The sequence below is a fragment of the Carcharodon carcharias genome, chromosome 18 (assembly GCF_017639515.1).
Source record: "Carcharodon carcharias isolate sCarCar2 chromosome 18, sCarCar2.pri, whole genome shotgun sequence".
NCBI classification, from domain to species: Eukaryota; Metazoa; Chordata; class Chondrichthyes; order Lamniformes; family Lamnidae; genus Carcharodon; species Carcharodon carcharias.
Genome location: NC_054484.1, coordinates 35900668 through 35926712, shown reverse-complemented (window position 1 = coordinate 35926712; position 26045 = coordinate 35900668). Strand labels below are relative to the sequence as shown.

At 40.8% G+C, this 26045-nt stretch overlaps 1 protein-coding gene across 2 annotated transcripts in view; it reads right to left on the bottom strand.

Annotated features, from left to right (window-relative positions):
- Positions 1-26045, bottom strand: part of tfg (trafficking from ER to golgi regulator) — a 154922-nt gene that overhangs the window by 11538 nt on the left and 117339 nt on the right. For both annotated transcript variants that reach the window (XM_041211526.1, XM_041211528.1), the window contains one exon: positions 6221-6310. In XM_041211526.1, coding sequence (XP_041067460.1) covers positions 6221-6310 — 90 coding nt within the window. The remainder of the gene's footprint in view (positions 1-6220; positions 6311-26045) is intronic.

Sequence of the window (26045 nt, the reverse complement as noted above, 5' to 3'; positions counted from 1 at the left end):
TACCTCTACAAAAAGCTCCAGCAAGTTAGTTAAACATGATTTCCCCTTTAGAAATCCATGCTGGCTCTTCTTATCAACTCATATTTTTCCATGTGACTACTATTCTGAATACTTGTTTCTAGAAGCTTGCCCAACACTGAAGTTCAAATGACTGGTCTGTAATTGCTGGGCTTATCCTTACAACCTTTTTTGAACAAGGGCATAATTATTGCAATTCTCCAGTCCTCTGACACCACGCCTGGGTCTAGGGAAGACTGAAAGATTATGGCCAGTGCCCCTGCAATTTCTACTCTCACTTCCTTCAATATCCTTGGATGTATCTCATTCGGTCCCAATGCCTTGTCAACTTTAAGTGCAGACAGTCTATTCAACACTTGCTCCTCATCAATTTTGAACCCTTCTAGTAACAGAGTTTTCTCGTCTGTCACCATGGCCTGGGTAGCATCTGCCTCCTTGGTAAAGACAGATGCAAAGTATTCATTAATACCTCAGTCATGGCCCCTTCGTCCATATGTAAATTCCCTTTTAGGTCCCTAATCGGCCTTACTCCTCCTTTTACTATTGATGTCTATAGAAGACTTTGGGATTCCCCTTTATGCTGGCTGACAGTCTTTTCTCATAATCCCTCTTCGCTTCTCTAATTTGCTTTTTCACCTCCCCTCTGGACCTTCTGTATTCTTCTTGGTTCTCATTTGTATTTTCTACCTGCCACTTGTCATAAGCACACTTCTTTATTTTAATTTCAATCTCCTTTTTCATCCAGGGAGCTCTGGATTTGTTTGCCCTACCTTTCCCTTTCGGTGGTATATACCTTAATTGTGCCCGAACCAATTCTTTTTTGAAGGTAGCCGATTGTTCAGCTACTGTTTTTCCTGTATTATACTGTCCTCTAAATTACCACATTCCTTTTCATTCCCCCAGCTGGAATGGCCTTCTCTGTCACATTGCTGTGACCAGTTTTCTCAACTATCCTGCAGACCTTTCCCTCATCCACAGATGTAGCAAGAACCTCATACCTGTTGGACAAAAGGCAAAAGACAAAGCTCCTCCAGCACTGCACATAAGGTGCCCTTACCTGCCGGACTCAGATTGGCTGCCAAGTGCTCTGCTCTGTTTATGGATCCACATTGCTGACATAGGTAGAAAGAGGGATGTGGTCCTTAGTTACAGTTTAGAGAACTAGGTAGAAAACCTACAACAAGAACCTCAAATGTAGTAATCTTTATATTACTCCTGGTACAATGCACAAGTGAGTATAGAAATAGAAAGATAGAACAGATGAATGGGTGGCTGTAGAGATGGTGTAGATGGTAGGTTTTAGATTCCTGGGGCATTGGAATCGGTTCTGGGGATGGGGCCAATGCAGGCCAGGAAGGTTGTCCATGGGGCCCATTTTCTTACGGAGCAATTTGCTAGTGCTATTGGGAGTATTTAAAATAACTTGGCAGGGGTGTGGGAACAAAGAGGTAATATCAGAGAGAAATACCAAGGTGCCCAGGGATTTGAGAGAGTCAGATAGCATTAGAGTAGGAAATAGCAAGTTATCAGGTGGGGGTCAGAGTAAGAGGGAATGTAATAAAGTCTAAACTAGGGTTCCTGTGCATGTATGTGAATGCATGGAGTATGATAAATGGCAGAAAACCACTTGGAAATATAATGCTATGGTGAAAACAGAGGCCTGATTCAAAGAATGGCAGGACTAGCTGCTAAATATTCCTGGATAAAGGATTTCCTGGGTTCCTGTTGAGGAAAGATGGGGAAAGAATGAAAGGAGGAAAAGAGGCAATATCGATCAAGGAGAACATTGCAGTGCTGGAGAGAGATGATGTCCCAGAGCGGTCAAGGACAGAATCTATTTGATTAGAGGTAAAAACAATAAAGGTACTATTACATTGCTTGGTGTGATCCATTGGCTTTCAACTAGTAGGAAACGTGCAAGGAAATTACAGAGGTGTGCACGAATTATAGAGTAGTTAAAATGGGGGACTTTAATGATCCTAATATAGACTGGGATAGTAGTAGTGTGAAGAGCAAAGAGGTGCAAGAATTCCTACAGTGTGCTCTTGAGAATTTTCTACAGTAGTACGTTTCCAGCCCAATAAAAAGGAAAGCATTTTTGGATCCGGTTCTTGGCAACGAGATGGATCATGCCTCCTGAGCATGCCGAGTGGAGCAAATGTCAGTTGGGGAACATTTAGAGAACAGTGATCATTGTGGACAGTGATTATTGTATCATAAGGTCTAGATTGGCTGAGGAAAAAGACAAGGGACAATCTAGAGCAAAAATAATTAATTATGGGAAGGCCAACCAATTGGGGTGAGAATGGATCTGGCCCAGATAAATAGGAATCAAAGGTTTGCAGGCAAAACTATAACTGGACAATAGTCTATCTTTAAAGAAAAGATAAGTTTGGGTACAGTTAAGGTACATTCCTACAAGGCAGAGGGATAAATCAAACAAATCCAGCGCTCCCTGGATGATGAAAGAGAAAGAGAAAAATAAGAAGCAGGAACCCTGCTCTTCTTGATATATATTAATGATCTGGACCTTGGAGTACCGGGCACAATTGCAAAATTTTCCAATGGCACTAAACTTGGAAGTAGTGTGAACCAAGAGAAGGATAGAGCTAAAATTCAAAAGAACATAAGACAGGCTGGCGGTGTGGGCAGACAAGTGGCAGATGAAATTTTCTGCAGAGCAGTGTAAAGTGATTCATTTTGGTAAGAAGAATGGGGAGAGCATTATAAAATAAAGGGTACAATTCTATAGAGGGTACAGGGGCAGAGGCACCTGGGGAACTATGTGCACAAATCACTAAAGGTGGCAGGGCAGGTTGAGAGAGCAGTTAATAATACATCAGGATCCTGGGCTTTATAAATAGGGGCATAGAGGACAAAAGCAAGGAAGTTATGATATATGGGTATAAACCACTGGTTCGGCCTCAACTGGAGCACTGCATTCAGTCCTGGTCATACCACTTTAGGAAGGATCCAATGGCATTTCAGAGGCTGCAGAAAAAATTTACGAGAATCATTCCAAGGATGAGGAACTTGAATTACGTAGATAGATTAGAGAAGCTCGAGCTGTTCTCCTTAGAGAGAAGGTTAAGAGGAAATTTGACAGAGGTCTTGAAAATCATGAGGGGTCTGGACAGGGTAGATAGGGAGAAACTGTTCCCATTGGTGGAAGGTTCGAGAACCAAGGAGGAACGGATTTCAGATGATGGGCAAAAGGAGCTAATGTGACATGAGGAAATCTTTTTCATGCAAGTGTTTAGGATCTGGAATGCGCCTGAGCATGCAGTGAAGGCAGATTTAATTGTGGTTTTCAAAAGAGAACTGGCTCATTTTCTGAAGAGGAAGAAATTTCATGGCTACGGGGAAAAGGCAGGGGAGTAGTACTAGGCAAATTGCTCTTGCAGAGAACCAGCACAGGCATGACAGGCCGAACAGCCTCCTCCTGTCCTATAACCATTCCATATTTCTAAGCTTATATCAAGTGGCATCAGGTCACAGTATGCTATAATAGTAATTTTGATAAAGAACATCAGTATAGGGAGAGTATTTCAATAGAAGCAACTTAAAATTTCTAGCATTAGCTAAATATATTTTCCTAGTGGTTAGATACCTTATCAGGCTGAAAGAGAAACTATACTTAATGAAGAAGCAAATCAAAACCTGATGTCATGCAATGTGAAATGAAAAAAAGTATTTGTATCAGGAAAAAAATCTGTAACAATTCTTCCATCCAATTAGATGCTTTGCTATTTCAATTCATAGAAGAGCTGAGGCTATCCATTACTTAGCCCGCAGAGCAAATTTGAGCTATTCTGCAATGAGTCTGAAATTGGCCTCTCTCTGGTTTGAACTTTTGCTCCCTTCCTACTGTAACACTTTAAATTGAAGTAGTGTTTCTAATTTAACTTCTTCATCTTCTTCCACCTCCACAACGTCACCAGTCTCTGCTTCTGCCTGAGTTTATATGCTGTTGAAATTCAGCTTCTAATAGTCTAAGCTGCACCAAACCTCACTCACCCATCACCCAAACTCACTGCCCTACATTGGCTTCCAGTCCATTAACCTCTCAATTTTAAAATTCTCATTCTTATGCGCAAATTTCTGCATGGCTTCGTCTCTTCTAACCTCTGCAACCTTCTCCAGCCCTACAAATCTCCAAGGACTCTCAAGTCCTCCAACTCTGGCCTCTTGGGCATCGCCCACACCTTTTGCCTCAGCATTCAATGCCATGTCTTTTGCAATCTGCAATCTAGGTCTGAAGTTTTTGAATTCCCTTTTTAAACCTCTCTTCCTCCTCAAACTACCTATTTTACGAAGCTTTCAGATACCCATCCTAATATCTCCTTCCTTGGTGAATGTCAATTTTTGTCCGATTACACTCCTGGGATATTTTACTAAGTAAAAGGGTGCTTTATAAATGTTGTACCATGTATAATTGTACACATGTCTAAGAAATTCCCTTTCAGTTGCCTCATTTCAAAGCTGAAAAGACCAATTTTCTTCAGTGATTCCTCATAAATTTTATGATTCTGGAGATCAGCCAAGTGGCCTTCTGGCAATACCATCACCGAATATTTTTCTCAGGTCTTAGTGATTGGAATTGAATGGTACAAATATGTGGTCTGAACACAGTATAACATACTTTAAGAACATTCTCCAACTCTGGTTTGGCAACATTATTTAACATTTTCTTTACTTTCTGATTTCTAGTTTGCCACAACTGAACATATTAAATGACAAGCCCATTAACTAGAATGTTTACAACTTCACTCAGCTATTCAGACAGCACAGAATAATTATGCTTCAATGTTTTCGTCATGTGCATTTACACTTGTCTACATTAAATTTGATCTGCATTGTTCCACCCTCAAAGGAGTTAGAAGGCATAGAAACCTTGAGATAAGAGACTTACTCCATGATGGCATTCGTTCTCTGTAACATCAAGGGATGCAGAGTTACTACATTCAATTATGACTAAAACAGTATCAAAAGTTATTTGGGGTCAAGTTTATGCTAGTAATATTAGCACAATCCTCACAGAACCTGCCAAACTGGTCCAAAAAGATCAGGTATTTTTAAATAATTATGTCCTAAAGTACTTCCATTCGTCTTCCCATGATCTTTTACCCTGGTTCAAATTCAATTTGCCCACAACAAGACCTGAATACAAAACCACCCCACCTCCAGTTTGAATTTGAGAGATTCCATCAATTGTTTTGTGAAATGCTCTTCAAATTACATTCATTTTCCTATGCAAACAGGCATGTTTTACAAGTCTTCTCAAATCATAAATTTTTTAACTTTGAGAGATTGCCTTTTGTACACCAATGAAATTATTAAATGGTTCAATATAGCTTTTTTAAAATGTCATTTTCAAATCAAGTTAATCACATGGAGGACTGGACACGCTGATCAAAAATGCTTACTGTATTTAGTATTTTTAGTGATAAACTTATTTTGTGCTGTTAAAAGAAACTGCACCATACCACTTTTAAATACATTAAGGAAGGCCTTTTGATGGAAAGAGAAAGGAAACAATTATGTTCAAATTACGCTGCCCAACTGCACTGACTCAGAAAGTTTTATGATTACCGAAAATGGATTTTAGGAGAATTTTAAACTGTAACCAAACCAGCACAATTACGCATGCAGCTTGGGTACATTTTCCCAATTGTGTCCAAAGTGCAAACTCTCCCCTCTTACGTTTAAGTCAAACTTCCATATTTACATAAGAAAAAACTTAAATGATTTATCTTTTTAAATTGGCAGCTAATAAAAAAAAATGTGCCAGCCCACCATGAACTGATGAAGGCACTCAAAATATTTAGTACCAAAGTCAACATCTAAGCACAGATCCCATCTGACATAAAAAAACCCCTGGTTCATTGTTGTTATTCTGCTCGAAGAGTTAAGAGATTTATGTTCGTACAACTGAGCCATAACTGTGCCAATCCCACCTTCTTTTATTGTAATTTGCCACTTTTCTTGTGAATGTTAGCTTAAATGTTAATTTTTACACCACATGTTCAACTTCTCATTTGTTTAAAGGAAGAGCAATTAGCTAGATTTCCCCTGCACTTTTTTATTCTCAATAACTACAGTTGGCAAAAAGTTAGCAAAGTCTCAAATAGATACTTTCATAGAAAGAACTAGAACTGAAAGCAATGCTGACGACTTTGTCCATTTATTGCTGTCCTCTCACCTGAGTACTGCAGTCCATACTGTGGCTGGGCCTGTGGCTGTTGCTGCTGAGGTGCATATCCAGGTTGCTGGTACTGCTGATACATTTGGCCTATTCAACAAAAAGCAAATGGCTGAAATCACACATCAACATTAAAAGTTATGATTATGAAATGATTACATAAAAACACTTATCCTGAATATGACTTGTTCGGGTAAAAGAAAGTTTAGCATTTCAGCTTAGAATAGTTCAATCCCACAGGGCTTTCATTTCAAATGCAGCCTCCTCTAGCTGAGGACTTAGGTAAGTAGGCCACAACTTTTTCCTCAACATCTACATCTCCTCAATCAATGAATTGCAACAACAAAAGTAAAATGCCCTCTGGGACACACTTATTCACATACCCAAGACAAGTCTGTAGACACGAAACATCCCAAATGCTGACATTTTAAAAGGTTCGGTTTTTCACCACAGCTTAAAATGTAACCTGACAACTGTGAAGAGTTTCTAATCAACTAAAATAAAGGGGCAATTAAAAAAACTGCCTCTATTTCCTTAAATACTTCATACCTGGGACAATAATTATTATTTTCTTTGTTTGTGATGATCCCAGCTGATGTTACAACTGGACAAGCCTGATCCCAGGGTGGAACACAGTTTGATAGATCCTATTTTTTATTTGTTTGTTTAGATACATGGAGGGTAGCTACTGAACAGAATCACAGGAATCAGCTGATGAGCTTTTAACAAAAGAATAAAATATTTATTCAACAAGAAAGATGAGCAATGTTACATTACTCCTTCACCCACAACTATACCTTTACAGAAATATACAAATTTGTAAGGATGACACAAGTTACAAAAGCTATTTTATACTCTAATGTCCACAGTAAGTGCACAGTCCATGTAAACCAGTAGGCGACCTGTGGTCAGACACACCACACTCTGGAACCAAGCAACAGATGCCAACTCAATAAGAAGCTATGGGTCTCTCATTAACTGCCCCCAGACTCTTGTCACACCATGTGCCAACTGGTCTCACTGCACTCTGTCTTTCACACGGCGGTTTCCAATCTCCACTCTCCAAGGCCTCGCCTTGGAACCTCCTTCCAAACTGACGCTTTCTCTCAGGCACCTTCTGCAAAAGTTCGCCTCCAGGGTTTCGAAATCTCCTTCCAATACTCCTCTCCCTGGGTCACCAGATGCGTTCAAGCTTTCCTCCACGCACTCTCTCTTACCGACTCAGCTGTCAATAGTACACCACTGCCTCACATGCCCATAGCAAAGAGTTACAGATCTTCCGTTGTCTCTTTGGACATTCTGGCTTTTCCCAAGCCTTTATTCTCTTTAAGCTTGAAGTCTCATTCTTAACTTCACTTAACAGGGCGTTCTCCAGATTTATGTCCTTCCTTTGTCTAGAAGGTGGTCTTAGGACTTTCTCCTATTCCACTCCCCTGGATTTGGGAGCTTTTTTCTTTGTTTGGGACTTGCTATCTGTTCTGTTTGCTCCAGTTTCAACCAACTTTAGTCTGGGACTGGCTACCTGCCCCTTCTAGGTTGCTTCTTCCTGGCAGCTGTCTTCCAACTGAGCTCAAAACATGTGTGTGTGTCTGTGTGCCCTGCCTATCTGGACCCCTGGCAATGGCACAGTTTTTCTACTCTTCTGTTTGCTTAACTTCTCTTAGAGTTGTAAAACTCAGCAGAAATGCAGGCACCTTTTAAAGTGAAGCTAAAACTCAACTTGACCTTTTCTTAACACACAATTACAGAAATACAAATCAAAGATATACCTTATTCTTAACACTGAATTACAAATATAACTTACTTAAACTGTCTCTATTTCCTAACAGTTTAAACAATTGGATACATTTCTAGTTACATTAAGATGAGGCCTCGCATATATTTGCATTGTGAGTTTAGCGTTGGCATAAAGTCATTTCTGTAAAGTACAGTACCAATTTTAAACTGGGTAAGTTGACCTCTGTCTGGATTTGCTGTCCATAGAAGGAAGTTACTGAGATTCCTTGGACATGGTAGTTTTGTACCATTTCAGTTTACTCCTGTACGGATTCTAGCTCCAGCACAGTGTGAGATGTGCTTTACAAAGTGGTTTAGAAAACAACAAAATAGTAGGCCATTCAGCCCTTCGAGCTGGATCCACCATTCAATAAGATCATGGCTGATCTGGTTGTGGTTTCAGCTCCACTTTCCTGTCTGCCCCCCATAACCCTGGACTCCCTTGCCTAACAAAAATCTGTTTAACTCTGCCTTGAATAAATTCAAAGGCCCAGCCTCCACTATTTTCTGGGAAAGAGAGTTTCACACACCAGTGACCATTTGGGAGAAGTTGTTTCTCCTCTTCAATGTCTTAAAAGGGGGGCCTCTTATTTTTAAACTATATCCTGTAGTTTTAGTCTTCCCCACAAGGAGAAACATCCTCCGGGTATCCACCCTATCAAGTACCCCCAGGATCTTACATGTTTCAATAAGACCACCTTGCATTCTTCTAAACTCCAAAGGATATAGGCCTAACCTGCTCAACCTTTATTCATAACACAACCCCTTCATCCCAGGATTGAGTCCAGTGAACCCTCCCTGAACTGCTTCTAAAGCAATTATATCTTTTTTTAAAATAAAACCACCAAAACTGCACATAGTACTCCAGATGTGGTCTCACCAAGGTCCTTTACAGCTGCAGTAAAACTTTCCTACTTTTATATTCCATTTCTCTTGCAATAAATGGCAACATTCTATTTGCTTTCCTAATCACTTGCTGTACCTCCATACTAACTTTGTGATTCATGTACCAGGACACCTAGATCCCTCTGTACCACCAAGTTCTGCAATCTTTCTCCATTTAAATAGTATGCTGCTTTTCTATTCTTCCTGCTAAAGTACATTCACATATATCCACTTTTACTTGGACCCTCTGGCCGTTTTAAACTCACCCTACCTCAATTCAATTTCAAAATTGACACACACGCTCCTCAATCACAAAACACTTATCTTTTCAACTGTGAGCAAAGAGCTCTGCACAGATCTCTTCTCTTAAACAGCAGAGTTCAAATCCCAGAGCCAGGCAAGAGACAAGAAGTGGCAATAGGGTTCTGCCTGGCTGAAACTTGAATTCAGCTACCAGTTTGAAATTGGTATGTGTAGTGCAAATGCACCCTTAAAATATAACAAAAAATTTCTTGTACATTCCTATCCATGTACAAACAGACCGTCCCAGGTCCTTCCCATATTTTAACACAAAATTTCACAAAATTTAATACTCATTTATCAAACAGGATAGAGGAGTAGTATTGCTCATAAATCCCAAATTAAGTGGTTAATTGCAGCATTCTATTCAGTGGTATGTAGAAGGTATCATATATTAAAGGACCCTGATCAATCTTTCCTGGATTCATCAAAATCTTGTAACTGTTCTGAAAGTGCTGAGTTTCTCTTCCAAGCCTCAAAGACCTAAAACACCAAATTTCGGCTGCATTCAACCAGAAAGGGCCTGTGGCAGGGGGCAAGAGAACAAGGGGAAAACCTTGACTTCATCCCTGCCAAGCTTGTGGTCACAGATGCATTTGTCCATGGCAGTCTTGGTAGGTGTGACAACCTCAGTCTTTGCGAAGACAAAATCACACTGAGTATACTTTCTATCATGTTGTGTGGCACTATCATGTTAAAAGGGAGAGATTCAGAATATACCTAGCAGCTCAAAACTGACGTACATCCATGACATGCTGTGGGCGAAATTGTAATCAACTCCAATTTGCAAACTCATGGCCTCACTCCAGCATTACCATCAAGTCAGGGGTTCAGTGAGTAGTATAGGACAGCATGCCAAGAGCAGCACCAGGCATACCTAAAAATGAGATGCCAACCTGGTGACACTACAAAACAGGGCTACATGCATATTAAAATGCTGAAGCAGCATGTGATAGAGCAAAGCAATCACAAGTCAACAGATCAAAGCTCTGCAGTACTGCCACATCTAGTTGTGAATGCTGGTGGATGAAAGAATGTGCTACATGTACAATCTGTCCAAATACGATTGTTGTAATCTCAGGACTGACAACAGTGTCTGTTACAATATTTTTGTAATTTATTGATTAGGATTCCCAATTGGCTACATAAAATCATATAGAATTTATAAACAACTAACAGGAGGCGGCGGCTCCACAAATATCCTCATCTTCAATGATGGGGGAGTGCAAAGACACGATTGAAACAATTGCAACCATCCTTAGTGAGAAGTGCCAAGTGGATGCTCCTAAGACGGCCTCCTAAGGTCTCCAACTTCAGAGATGCCAGTTTTCAGCAAAATTTATTCACTTCGCATGACATCAAGAAATGGCTGAAAGCAATGGATAGAACAAAGGCTGTGGGCCCTGACAACATCCCAGCTTATTACTGAAGATTCCTACTCCAGAACTAGCCGCTCCCCATGCCAAGCTGTTCCAGCACAATTACAACAGTGGCATCTGCCCAACAATGTGGAAAATTGCTCACCTATGTCCTGTCCATAAACAGGACAAATCCAACTGAACCAATTACCACCCCCATCAATCATCAGCAAATTGATGGAATGTTTCATTGGCAGTGCTATCAAGTGGCAGTTACTTGGCAATAACCTCCTCACCAAAGCTCAGTTTGGATTCCACCATGGCCACTTGGCTCCAGAACTTGCCAAGGTTCATTTGGTTGCATCTTCCAAATTTGCAATCTCTACCATCTAGAAGGACAAGGGCAATGGGGGCTTGGAATACCACCACCTGCAAGTTCCCCTCCAAGCCACATAAAATCTTGACTTGGAACCATAATCACCATTCTTGGAACTCCCTCCCTAACAGCACTGTGGGTGTACCAACACGACATGGACTGCAATGGCCCAGGAACACTACTCACCACCACCTTCTCAAGGGCAATTAGGGATGGGCAATAGGTGCTGGCAGTACCAGTGATGCCCAAATCCCATGGATGAATGAAATAAATATTTTGACACCACTCTTGCTAGACACAACAAATAGATTTGGCACTTCAAATCTACTTTGCTACAAATTCATTCTAATCCTCTTTTCCACCTGTCAACTAGCCCCTATTTATTGTGATCACTTATGGTGTTCTCTTAACCAATGTGCCTTACTTAATTTTTAGCCATATTAAATTCCATCCTCCAAGGCTGATACTTCACTTAATTTGTTCAGATTTTCTGACTGCCTTCTCTCACAGTCCACTGATCTAGTCACACAGTGGTATCAAAAACATTCTTTATATTACCAGAAGCTAGCAGATGTTTAAGCAAATCTAGGCATGTGAAATACGTTTACCTGCATTTTGTGAATACATGCTAGACATTTTTCTATTAAAATCACTGAACGTGGTTAAAATGGTGCTGTCATAGCCACATGTGGCTAGGTAGCAATTTCTAATGCACAATACTGTTATAAGATTTTCACACACTAAGGAGAAAATATCTCCAGCATTGTCAGAACAAAGGTGCTTCAACAGCATCCAAAATCATTCCTAATAAGAAACAGTCATCCATCTGTCATTAAGTGTTCAGTAGTTCCATTCAAATTTCCAAACTTCCTTACTGAAATCGCCAGCAGTGTTTCCACACACTCAGCACATAAATCTTTCCAAAAAGAAAAAAAAAGGACCAAGTATTACCAAGCTTTTCCTCTAATTTATTTCTCATTCATCTTTAAGTCTGAATCTTGAATTATACGGAAAACGAGGAAAGTTAGGTCTATCATGAGATTTCTGACAAACACATGGGGTTTGGTAACAAAATGCTTCAGTAAGTAGTTAGCTACAATATCATACATTTGAGAAAATAGAAGCTGTTAAGAATTTTAAACTAAATTAGCTAGTTTCTAACCGTCACGATCGAAAATTACAAAATTTCAGTTACTTGTTATTACTTTAAACAAAATTACAGAAATGATTAAAAATGGAGAAAACATATCAAAAGGAGAAAGAGATATTACCATTATTTCCACTGGATTTAAGCAAGGTAATTAAATAACCAAGTTTAAAATGCAACAGTGCTTTTTGTGGACATCTCAAAGGAACACAACTCCAATCCATTTCTATTCTTTTCTACTTGATTTGAATCTTAGGATGGGTTTCACTGTTGATTCACCCCAAACATATACGCTTCTCAGTAATATTGCAGAGTATTCAACATTTTAATTGTGTTCTCCTGATTTTCTAGGGCCAGTTGCTTTAACTGCATTACTTTTCATTCCTCAGCTCTATTCCTTTAATACTTAGGAACCAAATTTCAGTGATATTGTGAAATCATGCTTCTCTCAAAAATGATTTTTGAATTTACTGGCTGAAAACCTCTAATTGATTAAAAAAAAAGGCTAAAGTCACATTCCAGAAATTTGGGATCATCGTCAAAGATGGATGCACACTTATATCACTATACCTTCTACATTCCAAAACTGTTGAAATCGAGACAGCCTGTCTGCAAAGCTGCACCAGGAATAACTGCCTTGAAATAGATGAATGGGGGCCATCTCCCATCTCATTAGAAAAGAGCCCAGATAACCACCTGGGAATTCGGCTGGGTGGAGACAAACCATTAGACATAACCACTTGGACAATGAGGCCCTGACTGAAAGAGGAATCCACAGTCATGATCTAAACAAGGTAACTAGAATATACTAACCATGACCACATTTGGGTCACTGGAAAGTTGTAGAGATGTCTGTGACAAACCAATTCTGTGTTTAAGCACTTGCTTTCTCTGCAGAACTACATAAGCAACTGAGATGCTGAATGAACAAGACACCGATAGAGACCCTTTTTTCTTCCTCCCTCTCTCTCTCTATCCAACTTGCAAGTTGAATCCTGGCTGTTGATTTTAACTGTCCAGGTGCCACAGAGATTTTTAAAAAGAACTCAATGCAACGCTGCTGTTCCAGAAGAACAGATAAATTATCTGTCTACAGCTTTAAACTGCCTCAATGCCAAAAGCAGGAGGGCCACTGAGTGGAGACAGCAGGACCACTAAGTTCAGCCTGAAGCCAGTGAGTTACCAACCTTCAAGAACTATACCAGCCTTTCATTTTACTGGACTCTAAATCATTTAATTTTTCCTCTCCGCTCTGTGATCTATTTTTGTGTGTGTGAACTTCAAGTGTGCATGCATGCATGTGTGTGTGTGTGTGTGTGTATGTGTGTGTGTATGTGTGTAAGTCAGAGCATTATTATTTTACTTAGATCGGGTTAAGTATAATAGAACTATCCTCTTTTTTTAAAGCTCAAGAAAACCTTTCTGATGGTGTTTTTTATGGTCACAGCAGGAAACAGTTAAATGCTCATGGATTTGGCAAGTGTATCCATTAAAAAAAACTATTGTAGTCAAATGCGGAGATGGAAAAGAGGGGAGCCATTCTACTCCTCCTCACTTGATCATAACAGTGTCCTTTTCTAGAGAAATGTGGTGGGCAGTTCTGATCCTCATACCACAAGGAGGGTATTGAAGCATTGGGGAAAATGGAGAAAATATTTACAAGGCTGTAATGAGAACTTGAGATGAAGCAGCTATCAGGAAAGATCAAGAAAGTTGTGGCTGGGGAAACTTTCTTAACTTGTGGATGAGTCCAGAACAAAGGTAGTATATACAAGGGCCATTAATAAACGGAAGAAATTGGGAGAAATTCTTTAAACAGCGTGATCAATATGCGGATCTCGCTGCCACCTGCAACGGTTGAAGCAGGCATCGTTTTTACTTTTAGGGGAAGGCTTGATAGATACTCGAGGGAGAAGGGAATAGAGGGTTCTGAAAACAGGATGTTATTAGAATAGGAGAAAGCATATAAATTTAAATGCTTACCAAGATTCACCTTAAAGAAAAGACTTCCACTAATATCTGCTTATTCTTAACATTAAAATAAATTGTAAGGAAATTACATCACCCTGTACCAAGCTCATGCTGAATGTTAAGATTGAAAATGATGTAGGTTGGCCCAAGATTGTTGAGTCACCAAGTCCAGTGTTGATTGCAAGTAGTTCCTATGTAAAACGTCTGCTGTGAGAGCAACGTTGTGCTGTTAGAACATTAAAGCATAAAAATGGCTGCCCTGCTGAGCAATAAAAGGATTTTATTTTCAGCGATGAGAATTTGGGATCCAGCCTTTCTAAATCAACCAACATAATGTGAATGGCATGATGCTTCAAAAAAAAGTTCAGAACCCACTAGTCTTTATCCCAATAGAGAGGATAACCATTTGTAGATTTAGACCTAAAAATGCAGGCACCTTGGAAGAAAGAACTTGAATTTATATAGTATTCTTCATGTTCTCAGACAACCTAAAGTGCTTCACAACCAATTAGGTGCTTCTGAAGTGCTGTCACTATTGTAATGTAGGGAAACGCTGCAACCAAACACAAGACCCTACAAAAAGCAGCAAGGCAAATCATGAGATCAACTGTTTTTCAGTGATGTTAGCTGCGGAATAAACGCCGGCTGAGACATTCCTGTCTTTAACTTTTCCCAAATGGAACTTTAAGTTTACCTGAGGGTTCAGACTGGGCCTCAATTGAATGTCTCAAATAATGCACCTCCAACAGTCCTGCACTCCCTCAGTACTGCACAGAAGCACAAGTATAGATTAGGTTCTGAAGTCTCTACAATGGGCCTGAATGCATAACCACCTGACTCAAAAGATGTGTACCACTGAGCCATTGCTGAACAAAGTTATTCTTACAAGTGTTGTAATAATGTTGAGTTAAGACAAGGTAGTAGGGGAATGCGCTCTACTGAGTGTCATCTTCACTTGTATTTCCACTGTGATTGATGTTTTATTTGAACTATTAAGATAACATTTATTATAAACAGAATTCCTCACTATATAAGTGCAATACTGAACAGTGAAATCTTTAATCAAAGTAGAGCTGGTCTAATTAATTAATCTGGATTGAATTTACACTTCTTGGTTCATCTATCCCTTCGCAACACTTTATAAACATTGTGACCACACAGCTGGAATTTATAACAGCTATAGTTACTGTGCATGCAGTTTATTAGATCGACACTAAAAAATGCAATGTTGATGCTAAGCTCTTTTGAGGGTTTAGAACTCAAGTTGAAGGGAAATAAGTTTAAAGATCACAGTTTTAAGCATGGAAGCTGGTTAGTTTAGCTGGCTAGATAACTAGCATATGGTTCAGAATAGCGCCAACAGTGTGGATTCGATCCCTGTTCCGGCTGAGGTAGACTTGGGACCTTCCCCTGCTCCCGAGAGTGGAAGATAATGGCAAACCACCACTGACAAAAAGGCTACCGTGAAAAGGGCTCAGGATGAAGCAGAAAGTAAATGAAGGGCCTGGGCAGAGCATGCATGAATGAATGAAATAAGTTTAAGCATAATACCAGCAGCATATAAAGTCAATTGTTGTGGCACTGTTCCAATTATACATCTATATATTTGCATTATCAAAGATATTAATCCCAGGTGGCCAACAAAATATTTGGTAACTACATTTCTTCACATTTTCCCAGTAATTCATAAAGGGGTGGTAATACACTATTCACCACCTCCCCCTCCCCTCCTTTGGTGAGCAACCAGTGTCAGGCCAATGTGGGCTGCGAGTTCCCTGAAATTATTAAAAATAAAGGACAATCCTCCTCCACTCTGGTGGCCACGAGCCTCGCAAACTTGCCTCCCACATGGTCTACATAGGAATTCAGATATCATAGGATATCCAAGATAACCCCTGGCTTCTATTCTCCATTATCAGCCATCTTTCTGAAATCAGCCATTCAGCAGCCTCTACTTTTCCCCTCCACTTTCTCTTGCCTGTTAAGCCAAAGCTCCTCCAAACTTTCCCCCATAGCCCTGAGCACATATCTCTCTTCAGTTTTTTTCCCCCAGTCACCTTCAAGATTACCTTAGGCATGAGATGCACCTATTGCTCCCTTGACTCCTTTCCCACAAAACCATTGACAACCCAAATTCTTTTCCTGAGTCTCATGCTAGCTGATGTTGTGAATCCCATACTGTCCCTTTCACTTTCAAGACTGCCATCATCACCTACCCTACCCAACCCACATCCATCCACACCCACCGACCCCCCCCCCACACAACCACCATCCCCCTCAAACTACTCTCCATTACCCTCCTCGCTTCCCTCTCCCAAAGCTCTGGAGCATGTTGTCTCCTCCCAAATCCATGCAACTCCAGGTCATTTTGTCCTTGTCTCAGCAGTAAAACAGCATTAGTCAAAGTTTCAAATTACATTCCCTGTGACTGCCATGTTATTATTCCTCATTGCTCTTCTTGACCTCTCAGCAACATCTGCCAGTGTCAATCACACCATCCTCCTCCATTGCCCAGCAGTGAAACTACCCTTGCCTAGTTCCAATCTTAAATATTAGATTGTAGCCACAGCTGCAGCAGTAACTTCTTTTCCCACTCCCACACTGGAATCCCCCAAGGATTTATCCTTTGCCAATTCCACTTCCTTATCTATGTACTCCCCTTGGAGAACTCATCTGCAGAAATGGAGTCAGCTTTCACATGTAGGCTGACTGGTTCATTGCTCAAAAGTGGGCCCAGTAGCAAGCATCACAGATAGACTGGGCCTCTTAAAGGCAGTCTCTCTTCTGAAGGCAATCTGCACTCATCCAACTGGAGCTGCTGTCACTGTCTCTGGAACGCTTGGCTGCAAGGAAAAGTACTGCAAATGGAGTAAAAGGGAGAGAACTCCACAATTTTCTGAATGCAGAACTGGAAGTATTAGCAATACAGGTAGAAAGCAAGAAAGATATCATACAGGCCTCCAAAGGAACACCCCAATAAGGGAATGGAAGCAGGTAGCCACAGAGGTCAATTTCCAGAAACTAGCTCTGAGAACTTGGATGCAGAACCACAAAAAGTTCAATGGCCTGTTACAGGGAGTCAAGATCAATGAAAGCATCTTCACATAACATTTCCTACACTCTGATCCACTAACCTCTCGCACTGCTCAATACATAGGGTTGCCTTCTGTGATTAAATGAAATCCTGGACGTTTCATCACATGACTTGCCCCCATGCTCCAGCCATTTGGCGACAACACATCCATCATTATGATGTACTGCCCTCCTATGCCAATTGGAAAGTAAACAGACATTACCCAGTTGGATGATGCTTGACTGTCAGTCAAACAGCCTTTTCTTTCCCCATTTTCAATATTTTTTAAACTGGTAATAAAAAATGTTCAAGGAAAATGACAGTTTTTTTTAATGTTCCAATGATTTCTCTCCAAGGTTGCACGCACCAGGCCAATACTAGAGGTTTGGCAACCTTCTCAATACACCTCATCACTCACTCCTTAATAATCAGGTCTTATGCCTAATTCCACTTCACCCTCACACACTTACCAATGCTGTCAGATTCACAACTATCCCTCTCAGCCTCCAAATCCCTCCAGCTATTGAGCTATAGCTTTTCCCATGATAGAATAGAGAAAAAAAATCACCCAAAGACATTACAGCACACCATTGATTTTCTTTCCCTTGCAAGGCAAGGGTAGCCCGTAACTGCAGGGAGCAGCAGAGAACCAGCAGGGGGCAAGCAGTTCTGTATTGACTAGGCCCTCTGCAGGAGTTAACACACAGCTTCATGGGGCTGGCTATTACAGAAGCTATTGCATCCAGCATCACCAAGGGCTGCAAGGATGATGGTATGTTCCTTCTTCGCAATGTCACTCAGTCAGCCAGCCCAGACTCCTGCTGCCAATGCAGAGGTGGCGCAGTGCAGAAAACTGGGTCTACAAGTCCCAAAGTTGAGGTCATCTGGCAAGGTCATTTGTAGAATCCCCTTTTGAAATTGTGGCCTTCCACCTGCCAAGCTGCAGCACTAGGTACTACAGCATAGGAGTATTATATGGAAGGAAATAAACTAGTGTGAATAGTTCAACTGTATGTGTATTAGGAGTGCTTTTGGATAAATTGTTATGGAGTGGTTTTGGTGGATTTATTTTAGGATTTTGGCTAAGGGGATGATGCAATGCAATGGTACATAACAGTTGGGTTGAGAAGTGGAGAATTATGGAGCAACTGTGATGTGGGAATGACATCTCAAGTGAACCAGAGTCTGCGTATCTGCTCTCAGACAGGTCCTCAGGAGTGAAGTGGTCCCAGGTGCTTGCTCCGAAGCTGGCCTCCAAACAGCTAGTAGCAAGTGCTGTGTCATGATAGCAATGTTATGGAGGATACAGCAGACCACCATGTTCTTGAGACACATCTCGTTGAGACTGCAGGGCTCTCTCTAAGCATTCCAGGCAGAAGTTTATCTTTATGATGTCTTGGCAGTTGCTTGGCTCTCATTTATGTCCTCCCATGGTCAGGTGGCAGAGGGGAGTCACTAGTCAAGTTTTTTTTTATCATGTCCACGGACAGTCTATACATGGCCCAGCCAGAACTGGATACATTTTTGCACCTTGTTGTTGAATTCGGCAAGATCTGCAACAGTGCAGGGTTCCTCTAGCGATAGGCATTGCAGGAGATGTTGCATAGTCTGTGGCTCAGTTCCACATTCACAAGTTGTGTATCCCCATTTGCTTAGTGACACCTTTGAATGACTCACACCAGTCCTAAGTCTGTTAAAGCACTTCCAGGTTGCCCAGTTGCAATTAGCTCCTGCGGGAAGGCTTTCATCCGGTAGAATTTCCATCGCTGGGGGTTGTTGGAGACTGGCGAACCAGTCTTTCCACAGGGCAATGCGGGCTTTAGATGGGGTTGATTGTAATGGAACAACACTGTTCATGAAGCTCCTCCTTGACTTTAGGCAGCTGGATGTAGGTCTATGACCACGTAGAGGGTGCCTCTCATCTGATGTTTGACGGAGTCACTCTTTCTTGCTGGCTACCGTTCTTCTTGTATCAAGGGGAGCGATACCCGCCAGGATATATAGGCTGTTGGTGTTTGTTGGTTTTAAACTACCTGTGATAAGTCGGCGGCTTGCATTCAGAACGGTATCCATCTTCTTAGCATGAGTAGATCTTTCCCATGCACGGCAGGCGTATTCGGCAGTGGAATAGCAAAGAGCAAGTGCACTGGTTCGCAATGTTTTCGGGCTTGCAACCCATTTTGTATTAGTCAGCTTATTCAAGATGTTGTTTCGTGTGCTCACTTTTGCCTTTGTCTTTTCATTGTGGTTCTTGAAGATGAGGCATCTGTCAAGGGTGACTCCTAAGTAGATAGGGTGCTCGCAATGCGTCAGTGTTGCTCCACACTAGTTACTTTAAGTTTGGCTTCACGGTTTCTGAGGTAGAATGCACAAACTTGTGTCTTTGATGGGCTTGAGCGAAGGTGGTTTTCTTCATAGTAGGATGTTAGTCCCTCCAAGGCCTCAGAAAGCGTTTTCTCCATGGTGTTAAAATCAGTGCTTTGCGCAGTGACACATAAATCATCAGCAATAATAAAATGGCATATGACACCTTCTATAGGTTGGTCATTCGTGCAGATGTTGTACAGCAGCGGTGCAAGCACGCTTCCCTGAGGAAGACCATTCTTCTGAATACTAGTCAGGTGTAAGGCAGATATCTCTCATCACCCAGCAGTCAATTACTGGTTCTCTGTGGTGGGCCAGAGATAATGGGTATGCTGACCGGTACAGGATGAAAATGTCATAGCTGCTGCCAGGAAAGCAGGCATTCACTGATAGTATCTGCTGGGCATGGTTGCACACCACAAAGTGGTAGCCCTTGTGGTTATGGAAAATTTCTCCATTAACGTGCAGAGTCCAGACAGCTACTTGTGTCGACTGCATCCTGCACAATTCGGAATCCTACCAGCCTGGCAAATCTACATGCTCTCTCTTCTGGTCAATGAGAACTGATGCAATGTTTAATGAACAGCAATTTTTTTCAGCTAAAATAGAACAGTGGATTCACCCATTCTGTTTTCACTGGCTGACTATAATTCTAAACTTCAGATGGCAAGACCATTCGTCCAAAGTCAATGGGATTCTTTATAATTACTGAAAGGTGGCATTACATTCATCAAAATAAACGTGCTGAGTCAGAACTCTGTCCACAAGCTTTTATCAAGGCCTGAAGCAATTCTTGTAGCAGAAGTCTTTGCCCTGTATCTTCATCCCTTTCCCCAAAGATGGCAGGAAAATCTGTCTGCATAAGTAAAATGGCAAGTGCCTCATGAGTTGAAAGAAGACATAAGGGCACTACCCTCAAATACTGTCTTGAGCAGATTCCTGATTAAACTGGCACTGAATTGTAGGGACAAAATGTCAAAGCATTAGGTATTTTAACAAAACTAATAATGCGCTTAATGCCTTGGAATTAAAGTAGTGCACAAGTCAGTTCCAGGAAGCATTGCTCTTCCTCCTAAAGGAATGTTGGTGTTGATGGGTCGTCCTCATTTTTACAGCCTGAATCTGTTCATTGAGGCTCAACAGTGAAAAAAAAATTTGAACAGTTTTGACAACTGCTCTAAAGCTAAAGTGACTGTTTCAGGGAATGCCAGAGAATAATGGAGGTGAGAACACCAGTGGAGCACCAGTGATCTGGGCGCATATTCACGACCAAAGGTAATTTCTTAGGTTGAATTAGTTCATGAATGATTTTGAAAGAGATTGAAATAAAACCAGAGAATACTTGCTGCTTTCTCTCTGGGCTTGTGAGATGACAAAAAAAGTGCATTTTTAAGGGAGCAGCTTTTTGGATACTTTTTCTTATCTAGGAGTGTGACTCAATGCCAAGCTGCACCTTGAAGTACCCTCTAGCAAAAGGTATAAGCTTTGACACTCATGTTTCCAATAAATTAGTCAATTGTACTAAGTTGATATTGTAGATTGTAGAGCAGATTTTACATTTTGAAAAGTCATCAAAATGCCACTAATGAAAAGAGAGAAGACTGGTGTTATGGAAAAGTCCCTGGCATCTGAAGCAAACTTTTAAGCCAGTAACTAGATATAACACTGGCAGTCAACCAAGACCAATGTGTAGGGATTACAGTAAAAGAGCCTTTTACGATTGGACTATGGAAAGTTATTTAGTGAATTTGATCAATTCTGAAGAAAACTTGCTCCATACTATTTCAAAGGAGTGCAAATTAGGGTTTGATTAGTTTCCTTATGGGACATTTTGATAATACTACTAATTTTTAGAGTTTGTTGCTGGTTTGTAACATTTTTGGGTTTTATTGTTAACCGCTTTTTAAATAATTTTGTTTGAATTTCTGTTCGTGAGACAATGGGCAGCCAAGGCAGTTGGAATACTTTGCAGGAGGGCAGCTGTTGTTTGTGAGAAGCTACACTTAATGATTTCATGACTTTAATGCAGGGTTTTCAGCTCCGTAGGTGCACCAGAGTATGAAATAGTGCGTGATGATGTTGGATGAGCGTCCCGATGTCATTGCACACTTGTGCGATATTTCAATTAGCGGGCGCGCACAAGAGTTGACAGCACGCCCGCTGAAAATTAAGAGGTGGTGGGTGGGCAAATAGGTCAGACGGCCTTTGCATTTTTTACGAAGCCTCATCCACGGGTGGGATTTGGTTCCCGTAATTAAATTTAAAAAACTGTTTGGGCAGGATTTTAATAATCACCATGGAAAGGTGCGTGAGTCCGCTGTGCAGACATTTTTACCAGAATTTTAACATGTTTAATTTTGTTATTAAAAATCTTCAGCTCCCTGAGGCAGTTCTGTGCCTTCAGGGAGCTTTCAGTGAACGTATCCCCGCACATGCGCAAACTTCAGCACTCTCACTCCTCCTGTTCCCACCCCGGCAGCACTGAGCTCTCAGCACACACTTCACACTGGCTGACCGTTAATTGGCCAGCCAGCATGAAACCACGGTCAAGGCCCAATTGCGGACAGTAGACCGTTTCGTGATTGCTCCCAGGTCTGCCTGCTGTGCCCGCCTGACGAGGAGAAAATCCTCCCCTAAGTTGCCTGACAGTCTGGATTCAACAGTTCTATGTTTTAAGAAATGGCTGAAAGTAGCTTACTTATCATATCTTTAAACAAAACCCATGCATTGATTTAACTGATGTTTGTAGGGCAGAACATCTGTATTAGAGGGAGACTTTTCTGGCATTTTGATAGGAAGTGTTATTAAAATTTGTTTGCAACTACTTGGTATCTAAAGGAATTGTATTATTTATTCACAATGGAATGTAAACTTTGGAGGCCCAGGAAACAAGGGCTGGACACTTGTCTTTAGTCTACATGACTAATTACAGAGTGGGGTGACATCGGATGACTTGCATCCTAAGCCAATGGAAGAGGTGAATTTGGACTATTTCCAAATAAGGGACTCCAGAATAATGAGAAGTGGGGATTAAAATTCAAAAATTGGAATCTTTATGGGTACAGTGTTACCATGGCTGCTGGGGTATGAAGCTTTTGGTCACAGTTCAACATCGCTTTAGAGATAGAAGAGAAAGACATCGTCTGTGCTGGCAATAATCAAGGAATCCTAGGAGCTTGAAGGATAAGGAACTTCTATGTTGTCTTCACTGTTTTTTGTTAAATGCAAGTAAAATCTTTCTTTTAAATTCTACTTGATTCATAAATATTTGTACCTTGTTAAGTCAAGCACAACTGGGGACACTAGTGTCAAAACTTAAGAATTCGGAACTCAGATTTTAATTAGAAGGGTTTTATACCTCAAAACCCTGAAATCTTATACTAGGAAACAGGAACCAAATGAATGACGATCTAAAATGTGGACTCTAAGTACGTTACATTTTAGATCAACAGTTAATGTTTAATCAATTTAAATCAAACTGTTGGCCAAATCAGATCAAACTGTTGCCAGCCAGATAACTCAGAATTAGAAAATCACCTTTTCAACACAAGCCAAAAGAGCTTGGATATGAATTGGCAAATAAGGTGTGCCATAAATCTAGTACAGCTATAGTATCTCAAAACTGAGATACTTGGACTGAGGCCATGCCGAATTTCAGGTTGGGTTATTTGGGCCATGGACGGTTTGGGTCAAGCTGGGTCAGGTGAGGTCAAGGGTTACTTGCAGAGTGGGAATAGACCAATGTGCAAGCTGTGAAGGGGATAAATAGTCTGGTGCAACACCACACCAGTGTAGTGCCAAGCCGAATTCCAGGCAAGTATTTTTTTAAATTTTACTCAATTAAAATTGATGCATAGCAAATTCTAAAGAAGCCCAGTTTTGGACAATTCCAGTTCTTAGACAGCCGGATTTGAGACGCTGTGTACATGAAAATGTTTACATGGTAGGATACTGTAATTAGGAACCAGGAATATTACAGTTGACTGAAAATAAATGCTGCTACAATATTTATGTACTCTCTTTTATGAAATTTATTTGGAGCTTCTGTAATTTTACCATTTTTCATCCATTAATTGTGATGCATAATTACAGAATATATTTCCACAAAGAATTCCAGAACATTCTCTCTAATGCAAAATTCTATGGACAAGGGTCTTACCTTGTAGGTTCAAATTTTTAAGGAGTCAAGACAACCTCAATAAACAAATTCATATTTGTAAGACTGTTATAAAGGGAAACAATATCAACTTCATTTCTGATTGATTGCGACTCAATGGCCAACACAAGATCCATTATTTTCCCAAACACTGGACTCCTTAGGATCTATTGGCAGCATTGAGTTCCCAACACAGAAGTAATGCAGCTTTCTAACTCTAAGTATCATGGCAATGCTCAAACGACATCGACGATGTTCGGCTAGATGGCCAACCCAAATTATCAGAGTGGATGATGGTCACCACCAGAAGATGCATTGTATGGAGAGCTTGATGGCACGAGTAGACCTGTCAAGCCGTCAAAACTAAAATGCAAGGATTCATGCAAGTTTTTAAAAATTCATTCATGAGATGTGGGTGTCGCTGGCTAGGCCAGCATTTATTGATCACCCCTAATTGTCCTTGAGAGGGTGACAGTGAGCTGCCTTCTTGAACTGTTGCAGTCCATGTGATGTAGGTACATCCACTGTGCTGTTGGTGAGGGAGTTCCAGGATTTTGACCCAGTGACATTGAAGAGCATAACTTCATGCCAGACTGACTTCAAAAATGGGAACAGTCTGCACATGGCTGAGGCACTTAGTACTGAAGTTTCCATGCTGGAGCACAGTATCTGAAGAACTAAGTCTTCAGGTTACCACAGGAAAATGCCATCACAAGAAGGAGCATGCAGCAGTAGCCCCTGCATCAGAGAATGATGACCTACGATGTCCCCTCTGCAATCGACAATGCTTTGCTTGAACTGAACTGTATTCCTACTTTAAGACGCATAACAGCTCAGCAGTAAATCTAAATCATCAGCAACAATGCAAAGCCAAAGAACGAAGACGGCTTTAAAATAGACAACAATCCTGAAAAGAAAGAAAGCAGACAAATCTAAAATTTTGAAAACTATGAGAAACTTAATATACTCATGCTCCAGCATGATTGTTTAGTTTTATAACACAGCTGAACTTGTTTGGTACATTTAGTGTGTGAGAGAAACACACAAAATAATTATTTTATGAAACAGCATTATACTAGAAATGAAAAGGGAAGGAAATGTGCATTTGTTTTGGGCAGTGTATTTTTTGTTAATGACAGGAAAAATCAATTTTCTACTCAGAACACATGACGCTGCAGAGGATAACCAATAGGTGTTTAGTTTTAACATGCTTTATATTTTTCTAGAATTTACCTGTCTGCAGTTACTGCTAATTTATAAATGTTTACATCAATTAAAATGCAAAATGGGTTTTCAGATGCATTTTCCTATAACTAGGTATGACATCCTATGTGACTGTGACAAAGGTAAACAATCCCTCCTCATCCTTCGTGACATTTTTGCTGCCCTTTGCACAGTTGACCACACTATCCCCCTCCTACGTCTCTAGCATGGTTCCATTCTTACCTATCTAATTGTAGTCAGAGAATAACCTGCAATGGTTTCTTTTCCTGCACTGTTACCTATGGCGTCTGTCAAGGATCTAGCCTTGGCCCCCTCCTATTTCTCGTTTGCTTGCTGTCCCTTAGTGACATTTTCCAAAAACACAATCAGTTTTTATATTTATGTTGACCAAGCCCAACTCTACCTCACCACCACCTTTCTTGCCTTTCCAGTGTCTCAATTGTCAGACTGCTTGTTTGACATCCAGTGCTGGGTGAGCTGAAATTTCCTGACATTAAATTCTGGGAATACCATTATCTTTGGTCTCCGCCACAAATTCCATTCCCTAGTCACCAACTCTATCCCTCTTCCTGACAACTGTCTGAGGCTGCAGCAGACTGTATGCAACCTTATCATATATGACCCCAAGGTGAGCTTCCATATCTGCGCTATCAGTAAGACTGCTTATGTCCACCTCCATAACATCATCTGACTCTGCCCCACCTTAGCTCATCTGCTGCTGAAACCCTTACTCATGCCTTTGTTCCCAATACACTTGACACTTGCAAGACATTCCAAGTTGAACTCCCAAATTCCGTAAACACAAGATCATCCAAAAGTCTGCTGCCCACGCCCTTCCTTGTACCAAGTCCTGTTCACTCATCATCCTTATGCTCACTGACCTGCATTGGTTCCTGGTTAAACAATGCCTTGGTTTTAAATTTTCATTATTTTCAAATCCCTTCATTGTCAAACCCTTTCCTCTCTCAATAATCTTCTCCTGCCATAATGCACTCAGATATCAATGCTTCTTTAATTCTGATCTCGTTGAGCAACCCAATTTTAAATGTTCTACCACTGATGCCCGTGCCTTCTGCTTCCAAGGCCTTCAGTTCTGGAATTCCCTCCCTCAACCTCTCTGCCACTCTCCTTTTAAGATGCTCCTTAAAACTCTTTCTTTGACCCAGATTTTGGTCATCTGCCACAATATCTCCTT